This window comes from Phalaenopsis equestris, unplaced genomic scaffold (genome assembly GCF_001263595.1).
Source record: "Phalaenopsis equestris unplaced genomic scaffold, ASM126359v1 Scaffold000002, whole genome shotgun sequence".
In the NCBI taxonomy this organism is placed as follows: Eukaryota; Viridiplantae; Streptophyta; class Magnoliopsida; order Asparagales; family Orchidaceae; genus Phalaenopsis; species Phalaenopsis equestris.
Window position 1 is genome coordinate 51,625,658 of NW_018164444.1, and position 11,875 is coordinate 51,637,532.

The 11,875-nt window shown below is 34.3% G+C and overlaps 2 protein-coding genes across 2 annotated transcripts in view; one reads left to right on the forward strand and one right to left on the reverse strand.

Moving 5' to 3' along the window:
* Positions 1–7,294: 7,294 nt before the first annotated feature.
* LOC110038316 (GDSL esterase/lipase At2g04570-like) lies at positions 7,295–8,657 on the forward strand. Its single transcript, XM_020743122.1, has 3 exons — positions 7,295–7,692; positions 7,876–8,371; positions 8,448–8,657. Exons 1-3 carry the CDS (start codon positions 7,330–7,332, stop codon positions 8,636–8,638), a joined length of 1,050 nt encoding a protein of 349 aa, XP_020598781.1. The 5' UTR covers positions 7,295–7,329; the 3' UTR covers positions 8,639–8,657.
* Positions 8,658–11,572: 2,915 nt separating this feature from the next.
* The window catches only part of LOC110032328 (limonoid UDP-glucosyltransferase-like), a gene marked incomplete in the record, with an annotated part of 1,783 nt that continues 1,480 nt past the window's right edge, over positions 11,573–11,875 (reverse strand). The window contains 1 exon segment of the mRNA XM_020735922.1: positions 11,573–11,861. Coding sequence (XP_020591581.1) covers positions 11,758–11,861 — 104 coding nt within the window.

Sequence of the window (11,875 nt, forward strand, 5' to 3'; positions counted from 1 at the left end):
ATCTTGGTAATTTGGTCATTTTTGGAAGTTTTGATTAATTTGGATGTATTCAAAGTGTTCGAAATGGATTTTAATCAATTTTGGGTATTTTGGCAAAAATTTGGGAATATTAGTCAAATTTGGGTCCTAAGGGCAGTTAGGTAATCTCGGGGCGAAATACCAAATTAGGCATTTCACATAGAATTGGATAGATATCCGTTCTAAATGAACCATGGATTAATGTATTGTGAAGATATGGTGTACCCTAGTTCCAAGTCAACACCCAGGGTCAATCCTAAAGCCAAGTAATCCTATAGGGATTCTTCTTGAGACTAACGACTTATCACTTATGACTTATGAATTATGACTTATAACTAATGACTTAGGATTATGACTTATGAATTATGACTTATGCTTATGAATTATGAATTTTGACTTATGACTTATGAATTATGTATTACGAATTATGAATTACGACTTATGACTTAAGAACTATGAATTATGACATATGAATTATGAATTATGACTTAAGAATTATGACTTCTGACTTATGAATTATGAATTAGCACTTACGAATTATGAATTATGAATTATGACTTATGATTTATGACTTATGACTAATGAATTATGACTCAAGACTTTTGACTTTTGACTTATGACTTATGACTTATGATTTATAAATTACGACTTAAAACATATGACTTATAAATTAATGTGACTTATGACTTATGAGTTAAGTATGACTTATGAAATACGACTTATGATTTATTACTTATTACATATGACTTATGACTTATGAATTAAGAATAATGTCTTATTAACTAAGACTAATGACTTATGACGTATGAATTATGACTTTTGACTAATAACTTAAGACTTATCAATTTTGACTTATGACTTATGAATTATGTCTTATGACTTATGACTTATGAATTATGACTTATGATTTATGACTCTTATGATTTATGGACTTATGATTTATGACTTATGAATTATGACATATGAATTATGACTTTCGAATTTTGACTTATGGCATATGACTTATGACTTATGAATTATGACTTATGACTTACATTTTATGACTTATGGCTTATGAATTATGAATATGAGTTATGAATTTTATGACTTACGAATTATGACTTATGACTTATGAATTATGATTTATGACTTGTCAATTATGAATTATGAATTATGAATTATGACTTATGACTTATGACTTATGACTTGTGAATTATGACTTATGAATTATGACTTATGATTTACAAATTTTGACGTATGACTTACGACTTATGACTTATGACTTACGACTTATGACTTATGGCTTATGAATTAAGACTTGTGTCTTATGAATTATGAATTATGACTTATGAATTATGAATTATGACTTATGAATTATGAATTATGACTAATGACTTATGTCTTATGAATTATGATTTATAACTTATGACTTATGTTTTGCAAATTATGACCCTAAACCCAAGTGAATTATGACTTATCACTTATGACATGAATTTTGACTTATGACTTCTGAATTATGACTTATGGCTTATCACTTATGACTTTTGACTTATGACTTACGATTTTTTAATTATCACTTAAGACTTATGAATTATGACTTATGACTTATGATTTATGACTTATGAATTACTACTTATGACTTTTGAATTATAACTTATGACTGATGACATATGACTTATGACTTATGAATTATGACTTTTGAATTATAACTTATGACTTATGACTTATGAATTACGACTTAAGCCTTATGACATGATGACTTACGAATTATGTCTTGTGACTTACGACTTATGACTTATCACTTACGACTTATGACTTGTGACTTACGACATCTAACTTATGAATTATGACTTATGACTTGTAATTTTGACTTATGACTTATGACTTATGATTTATGTCTTATGACTTATGAATTATGTCTTATGACTTATGAGTTATGACCAATGACTTATGACTTATGAATTATGACTTATGACTTGTGACTTATGAATTATGACTTATGAATTATGACTATTGACTTATGACTTATGAATTATGTCTTATGACTTATGACTTATAACTTATAAATTATGACTTATGATGTTAGACTTATGGCTTATGACTTACGAATTTTGACTTATGATATATGACTTATGACTTATGACTTATGAATTATGACTAATGACTTGTGAATTATGACTTATGATTTTGGAATTATGAATTATGAATTATGAATTTTTAATTTTATGACTTACAAATTATGACTTATGATTTATGACTTATGAATTATGACTTATGACTTACAAATTATGAATAATGAATTATGAATTACGAATTATTAATTATGATTTTTTATTTATGAATTATTAATTATGACTTATGAGTTATGAATTATAACTTATGAATTATGACATAACTTATGACTTATGCATTTTGATTTATGACTTATGACTTATAAATTATGACTTATGACTTACGAATTATGAATTATGACTTTTGAACTATGACTTATGACTAATGACTTATGTCTTATGATTTATGACTTATGACTTATAACTTGTGACTTATGACATATGACCTATGACATATGAATTTTGACTTATGACTTATGACTTATGAATTGTGACTTATGACTTATGACTTACGAATTATGAATTATGACTTTTGAACTATGACTTATGACTAATGACTTATGTCTTATGATTTATGACTTATGACTTATAACTTGTGACTTATGACATATGACCTATGACATATGAATTTTGACTTATGACTTATGACTTACTTATGGCATATGACTTATGACTTATGACTTATTAATTATAATTTATTACTTATGACTTATGACTTATGACTTATATGAATTATGACTTACGACTTATGACTTATGACTTACGACTTTTGACTTATGACTTACAACTTACGAATTATGACTTATGACTTATGATTTATGAATTATCAGTTATGACTTATAAATTTTGACTTATGACTTATGACAACTCTCCACCTCGTTGCAACTCTCCGCTGCAAATCTTTGTTTCACCGCAACTCTTTATCGCAACGCTTTGTCGTGATGTTGTACCACGTTGCTTCTTTGCCACATGTCACCACAACTCTGTGCCGCAACACTTTGCCTCAACTCTCCGCCTCGCCGCAATTCTTTGCTCTGTTGCAACTCTTCTCCGCCGCAACTCTCCGCTGCAATTATTCTCCGCAACGCAGGATGATTTTCTTTTCCTCCTCACTTGTGATTTTTCCCCTCATCAAATGTCTCTATTTATTGGCATGATATGAGACATAAAATTAAAAAAAATTGACAACTCGTTAAAAAAAATGGCAGCTCATTTAAAAAAAATGACACCTCATTAAAAAAAATAGCTGGTCATTAAAAAAAATAAATAAATAAATAACCATAGCTCGTAAAAAAAACTAATCTTATTAAAAAAAACTGTTCACATATGTGATTCTCCATTTATTCTATTAATGCTTCGGATTCCCAACTCTCGCGGGTTCGATTTTTGGCTCCCGGAATCAGCCCATTGGGTCTCGCTTGGCCGGCCGAGTCACGTGTGCTTGGCCCACTGGGTGCGGGTCAGGTTTTGGCCTGGTAAATTTTTTTTTTATGAGATTTGAACACCCTAGGATTCAAACCCCCACCACTTACAAATGGTAAAAAAAGCTCACCAATTGAGATAGGCTCAGTATACTTTTTTAATAGGAATAATTAATAATTTTATTTGCACGCTCATAGTAATAAAGTATATCTATATTTTTTATTCCTACAAAAATGAAGTCTATGGATTTTAATATTTTTGGACGAGAAAAAAAAATGGTCTCACCCAAAAATAAGGGATAACTAATACGCTACCAATAAATTTTCATCATCTGGCACGAATCTCGAGGCTATATTTTTAGCAAAAAATATTCAAATCTTAATAAAAGTTCATCTAGGGTTTAGGGTTTCAGGAAAGTTTTAATCAAACTGACCAACTCGATGAGACAAATGACCAAAGGAAAATATGTTGAGATTTTCATACCTATTTTACACTGATTTTGATGATATTGTACTTTAAAGAAAGGTATTTTTGATGTTTTGTTGCACGTATGTTGAATTATGGTCATCGGAGCAAAAGATGCAAAAAAGAGCGAATTTGGAGCGAAAAGGACCAAAATATGAAGATTTGAACTAAGGCGCCAACGGCGGGTTTTTCCCGAGAGTTCAGAATCAAATATTCCAGAAGGCTGCCGACGGCGCCCTCAAGGCCGCCAACGGCGAGATCGGTGGTTATCTCAACAGGTGCATTGAATGTGGATGATTTTTTAGGAGATGCTTAGGCAACTCTTAGGAAAACTCTTCTACAACTTTAAGAGAAACTTTTGGCCAATAATTGAAGTGTGAGGGGAGGAAGTAGAGAGTGTCTAGAGTGTAGAAAGTTTAATTTAGGGTTAGATTGTGAGGAATTCTTCGAGAGATTGTAGGAGTGGAGGGAAAGTGAGAGATTTCTTCCTCCTTGCAGCTTCGAAGAAGAATTCTGTGTACTGTAAAGAAAGGAAGAGATTCAGAGGAACTTCGAGGAGTTTTCTTGGGGAGGAATTAGATATAAGTGGTATTTACTTATTGTAGTTTGTATGAATTTGCTTTTATATATAAATTCTGAGTTTTGTCGTATCTTCTCAATGAGTTCTGAGTAGTTTCCTCTGTCTTTCTCTTTGTCTTGAGATTTTGTGAAATGATGATTTGAATTGGTTGAGCCTTGAGAATGTTAAAGAAGTTGTGATGATCGTTTCACTTTGATCTTAATTTACTTTCAATCTGGCCAATTGATTTGTTAAAATATGTTGAGTTTTACAACTAAAATGAAGATTACATCCAAGATTCAGGGAGGTCAAAGCCCTTGAAAGTTGGGTGCAAATAAATAAGGAAATAAAAATTATCGGGCGTAGAATTGGAGATTTTAGACCCATCCTAACCATAGATTCAGTAACCAAGCATAGGATTAGTCAATGTTCTTTATGCCTGGTCCAAAGGGTAAAGAATAAGTATGCTTCTATTTGACACAATATAATTTGAATTGATTCAATTTATTCATTCACTTAAATTTCTTGACAATGAGAAGAATGCTTTCTTGTATATTGAGCTTCACATTAGAAACTTTATTAGTATAATTAGTTATTTAAGAGTTATTAAAATTACATATTTATTTCAATTGTCTATTAGTGACAGATAAGCAATTTGAACTATATTGTTGTGATTAAGTATTGATTTTCTAAAATCTTAGTTCGTAGCCTCTAATATTACTCCTTGTGGGATCGATGTCCAAGACTCCATTAGAGCTCTGTATTACTTGAGTGATACGTATACTTGCATTGATAAGTGTGACTTTGCAATTATTGAATATTTTATATACATCTTTATCGAATCTATAACCGCTGTCAAGTTTTTGACGCCGTTACCGGGGAATTAAATTTTCTATCAGCAGTATCAAATTCTTGTATTTTTAAGCATATATAAAGTTGCTGTCAAGTTTTTGGCGTCGTTGCCGGGGAATTAAATCTTCTAACAGTAGTATCACAGTAGTATCAAATTCTTGTATATTCTTGTATTTTTAAGCATACATAAAGTCGTTGTCAACAAATCTAATGATATCAAAGTTAGTCAAATCTAAGTCAAATCGAGCCCATATCAAATGATTAAATCATTCTTGGAAGATTTCCTGACACAATTGAAAGATCAAACAAATGTCGAATTCAGCGAGTTCATAGTCGAATTGAGCGTCTGGACAAGACAAATCAAACGAGCCCAAGATTGCTCAATTCTGACATCGTTAAGGCACTCAAATGTCCGTCAAACACCATCTGATCGAGGGAAACTCTCCAGACCGTCTGATCAAAATGGTTCATATTCTTGCATTAATTGCACCCAAAACACTAAAAATAGAGCCCCACCCCTTACATGAAAGGGAGAAGGCTTGAGAAATAACTTAAAGCTTTGAGAAGGAGCTCTACTCCAACATCATCACTGTCATCGTCTACCTTCATCGACCACCACCGATCGTCGGCGACCATCGCCGACCTCTGTCGACCGCCGGCACGATCACCACTGACCTTCGTCGACCACCGCCGACCGTCATCGACTATCATCGACCACCGTGAACCTCCGTCGACCACCACCGACAGTCATCGATTGTCGTCGACTATCGTCGATCACCGTCAACCACCGTCGACTACCGCTGATTGAACGTCGTCAGTCGACTTTGTAACTTGGAAAGCTAACAACCCTTTCTTGTTTGTGGGACAAGGGGTCTCTGTAATCATCAACTTATATTGGATTTTTATAACTGGGTCAGGCCCCGTTGTTTTTTCCCTTTACAGGTTTTCTACATAAAAACTTCTGGTGCCATCGCAGGTTGATTCATTTTCATCTTAGTGTGTGTTGAATCCTCGTGTAACGCTAAGATGATAATCTATTACTCTACCACCGCGAATTTTCCAGCACGCATCAATAAGAGTCTCTTGATTAGTTACATTTTTACCCCCACTTTAATGAGACGTCACAAGTCATTAATTTTTTAAATTTTATTGGAGGTATTACAGAATAGTTGTTACCTTTTTTGACGTCTTTCATAATCATAATCATTACTGACGTCTTTTAGAATTTATAACTGATACTGACGCCATATTCATAATTGAAGTTAAAAACCGGCTTTACATATCAATACCTAATATTGACAACGTGTTGTGAGCCTAAGACTTTGATCGGCATGCTATTGGATCAGTCGGCTTAACTTATTTGGGTCTACTTGTTGCTAGAGCATATCAATTGATTTTGCTCTCTTTCAAGTTGTAGCTAGCTGACTATGTGTCGACTCGTGATGACATCTTATGTCTCGGCAACGTTTGATAGCTGGGCAGAGTATAAGTCAATCGGTATTCCCTCGATCAACTGATGATTTTCGATCGGCCACCTTCTAGAGCACTTGAAATCTATAAATAGGTTAAATTTCTCATTTTTTTCTTCTCAGCCGATGAATCTCACCTCGAGCATCATGCTGATAATTTATCTGGATTAGTTAGCAAATTTGAATACTTCACAGAATTAACTCACTACTCGCTACACTCAGTACTTTCTAGAGGCTTCAATAGTTTGGCTCAAGAAATGCTGAAATGTCACTCCACCAAAACAAAAAAAATAAAATAATGAAACAAAATAAGTTGGTATAAATATCAGCTAAATTTCCGCATTCAGATCACCAAACAATACAATCATTACAAAATAAGCTTTCTTCGTCTTCAGATAGCCAACCTGAAACCGCTGCGCAGCTCCCCCTTCCCAATCAAAGAAGCGCAGTGAAGATGCAGCAGAGGTGTTTGGGCGTGCTCTGTTTGCTCCATCTTCTACTGCTTCGCTCTTGCGCGGGGAAGGTCCCGGTGATCATCGTGTTCGGCGACTCCACCGTGGACTCCGGCAACAACAATTTCATCAACACTGTCGTGAAGTCCAACTACGCGCCCTACGGCCGCGACTTTGACGGTGGAAAGGCGACGGGAAGATTCTCCAACGGTCGACTGGCCACGGACTTCATCTCCCAAGCCTTCAACCTCTCCCCCACAGTTCCACCTTATCTCGATCCATCTTACGCCATCAAGGACTTCGCCCACGCCGTCTGCTTTGCCTCTGCTGCCTCCGGCTACGACTACGCCACTTCCAACGTCGCCGTGCGTAACTCATTTAACAATATCTTCTTCCACCTAACTGCCGGGCGACAGCTCAATATGGCCATGGTTATGCCGAGCTGTCGCCCGGCAGTTGATCTACAATTTATAATTCAATATTAGAAACTAAAAAAGATATGATTTTTAAAAGAAACCGAATCAAACTGAAGTTTTTACTCCTCCCAGTCTGCCATTCCGCTGTGGAAGCAGCTGGAATACTTTAAGGATTACATAGGGAAGCTGCGGAGCTATCAAGGGGAGGCGAAGGCGACGGAGACGATAAGGGAGGGTCTGTACATCATAAGCATGGGGACCAACGATTTTTTGGAGAACTACTATGCGGTGCCCGGCAGGTCTTCAACTTTCACTGTGGATGAGTACCAGAACTTCCTCATCGGAATCGCAGGGAGGTTTGTGGAAGAGATCTATGCCCTGGGAGCTCGGAAGATTGACCTCACCGGGCTGCCGCCCATGGGCTGTCTCCCGCTGGAGCGCTCAATCAACTTCCCGCCGTCTCTGTCTGACGAGTGCAAGCAGGACTACAACAGGGTAGCACGAGACTTCAACTCCAAGTTGAATATTTTGATGGATAAGCTTGACAAGGAAAAGCCGGACATCAGCCTGGTTTATAGCAACATTTATGATTTCTTCGACGCAGTTCTCAAAAGTCCATCTTCTTACGGTGAGTTCTTATTCTATTTTTTTTTTAAAGGAATGTAATTGCCGTGATTAATTATAATTTATTTTGTTGTCTGAAGGGTTTGAAGTGGCGGAAGTAGGTTGTTGTGGTGCCAGCGGGCGGTTGGAAATGGGCTACTTCTGCAAGTTTCCATTAACATGCAAAGATGCGAGCAAGTATGTGTTTTGGGATTCCATGCACCCCACGCAGAAGATGAATAAACTAATCGCTGATTATATCGTCAACACCACCTTGGCTCGTTTTATGTGAATGCGTAGATAGATACATACAGACACTCGTAATGATATTATCATGGAGATGAATTTCTTTCCTCCTCCAAGGAGGATAGAAGCACATGTATCTTTTTAAATCCACTTTCAATATATACCTATATATATAGCAGTTATTATTTTTATATATATATATATATATATATATATATTAAGACTGCTAGCTAGGGTCAACACTTAAAGGGTGAATTAGATAGGAAATTAGTCGTTATATATAGTGTGCATTCAATTTAGGCCTCCTATTTTGGGAGGAGATTCTCTACCAACTTATTCATATGCTTTGCTCAATATTTTAACCTTTAAGAAGCACTTTAAGTGCTAAATTATACTTTTTTTTTATTTTAACTTTATTTAAATTTGTAAAATAAGTGATATAAATAGCAGTTAAGCATTTGATCATGGAATATACTCATTAAAATTTAGTAAATAATGTAAGGACTTAAGGTAGTCCTGTATGATTACAAATGGCTATTATTTTTCAAGTAGATTAAATTAAATTATTAAAATATTAATAGTATTTATAGTGTGTAAGCTGATTTTGAGTATTGTCATATAAGTGCTAATTCTACTGATTAATCATTTTTGATGATGATGTGAAAGATATAGAACTGTTGAAGGGAAGAGAGGAAAAAAATATTCACAAACTCACTAAACGTACACCACACACTGCATTTGCATCCCTATTAACGTACTGAACGACATTCGCGAATGGATGCCGCAACCAAGTCTAAGAAAATGAGAAAATCTATATTGGACTAAAAAATAAGCCTTAAAAAAACAACGTTTAATATTCCATCACAACATTTTTATCTTAGAATCTCTCTGACCAAATGATAATTCATAAACTTCTAAAAATACTGGAAAAACTTTTAAATTAATTTTATTGCTTATTAAAAAATTTGAAGTTAAATCCTAAAAACTATATGGTATGTTAGGAAGTAAATCCTAAAATCTAGTTGGGAATGAGTACAACTAGGGTGGGGTAGTCCCCCGTTCATCAGCAGATGAAGCCGTGGGCGTGGTGGTACGAAGACCACAACACCGACACCGTCTCCAGTCTCAGCTAACGCGCCAACACCTCCAACAGTCACAACCACGACACCACTACCGTCATCAGCCACGACACCGCCACCACCATCAATCGCGGCCATGACACCACTACCGCCACCAAACATGACCATGACACCACCACATCCACCAACCATCACCACAATAAATTTAATTTTTTGTTACGATTGCATAGATTACACTGTTACGATTGATGGTGGTGGTGTCGTTCAGTACGTTGATGACGGTGTTTATTGTTTATTGTGTCGTCCAGTACACAATCATAATGAAAATTAACTCAAAATCTAATTTGTCAGTTTCAAGATGGAAATTCACATAAAAATCTAAATTTCATTCCTGCAACTCTCATTTTGACAATGCAAATTAGATTTTGAAGTGATTTTCCATTTTGGAACTGGTGACTTATTTTACTTGCGTAAAAAAACGACTTGTGCGACACTTTTCCGACAGTTAACTCATCGGTTATAAAAATGAAGCATAATCGATGGTTTTATCTGTTTCAATTGCTTCAAAAAAACTAACAAATACGACAATTTTATGACATGTATGATCACTATTGCTGGTGGAAGAACCTTCAGTTATGCGAACTAACGATTACCGACGACTCGAATTTTCTCAAAAAAAAAAAAAACTATGACATTAAATCGTTAAATAGACGTCGGTACATTTATACTGTCGGAATATCGATGGATTTTGGAATTGCCGACAAATGTTTTACTTACAAACTTAAAACCGTCGATAAACTATTGTTGAGATTAAAAACAATGATTTTTCTCATCATAACCGACAGATTTTGACAGTCGAAAAAAGCCTAAATTCCTTTAGTGTAAACCTTAAACCTTTTTTTTGTTTATATCGGTAATAAAATTATCAAAATAATAAATTTATCATTATAAATAATTGTAATGATTTTTATATTTATTAAAATTTTGAATATCTTTCAATTATATTAATGAAAATTTAAAATGCATCTATAAAATTTTATAAATTAATAATGAAAACACATTTGTTACTAAAACTAATAATACCATAAATTTAAAAGATAATGGAGAAACTAATAAGAATTTATTTACAAAATAAAATAAATAGAATATAAAATCTCTTATATCTAATAATAAAACGCACAACAAGGAGTGATGGCCACAATATCTTTGATGGAATATTAAACGTTGTTTTTTTAAGGCTTATTTTTTAGTCCAATATAGATTTTCTCATTTTCTTAGACTTGGTTGCGGCATCCATTCGCGAATGTCGTTCAGTACGTTAATAGAGATTAGTGGTAGGCACATGACCCATATCGTCGTCTTTTATTCACAACAGCCGGGTTTCATCATTTTTTTGTCACTTGGCTGGCGATACTCACATGCCACATGTATAATAATATTGCTTTTGGCTATTTAAGGACCATTAAAATTTTGTAACCTATGCAGTCATAGCAAAATCAGAATTTTTGCCTCTTAGCGCATTCCACATAAAACACGGTTATGTTTTATTTCGATTTCGTTTAACTGTTTGTGTGACCCCCCAATGTACCTCCACACAGCACAATTAAATTTTTGAAAGCTAAGATGTGCCGTACATAAATGATAAAAAAGAAAAAAAAAAGTCACCTTGTTTTTACATACATGCCACCCAATTTTTATATATTTACATTTCATTATTTTAGGCTTTAATTAATTAAAATACATCTTCACATGTATGAATATGATGAACTTAATGGCATGCATAAAAAATAAAATTAAAGTATCAGCCATGTAAAAACATAAGAATTAAGTGATATGTGTCTAAATTTTATTTTATTTTATTTAAATAAAAAGCTTGAAAAAACCAAAATTATCAAATCCAAGATATACGCGAAGGGTTCATTTTTTTTAATTTCTGCCCCGTTGGGACAGAAGCATTTAAGTAATCCATTACAATATCTAGCCACCAAAAAAATTAAAAATAAAAATAAAAATACATTTAATTCGATTAATAAAATTATTGAGTCAGACATGTGCCTCAATCCCATGATGCCACCACCGGCGAGCCCTAATGGAGCTTCCCGGCGGCTAACTCAGAGGCCACCCATTTCCTGATTTCATCCACAAACTTCTCAATGTTGCGGTCTGATGAACCACCGGCGGCAACGGCGGGCCCCCCCCCACAC

Coding starts and splice junctions, on each gene's coding strand:
- LOC110038316 (XM_020743122.1), top strand. CDS start 7,330: ATGCAGCAGAGGTGTTTGGGCGTGCTCTGTTTGCTCCATCTTCTACTG. Junction 7,693..7,875: donor ACGCCACTTCCAACGTCGCC/GTGCGTAACTCA, acceptor TACTCCTCCCAG/TCTGCCATTCCGCTGTGGAA. Junction 8,372..8,447: donor CAAAAGTCCATCTTCTTACG/GTGAGTTCTTAT, acceptor TGTTGTCTGAAG/GGTTTGAAGTGGCGGAAGTA.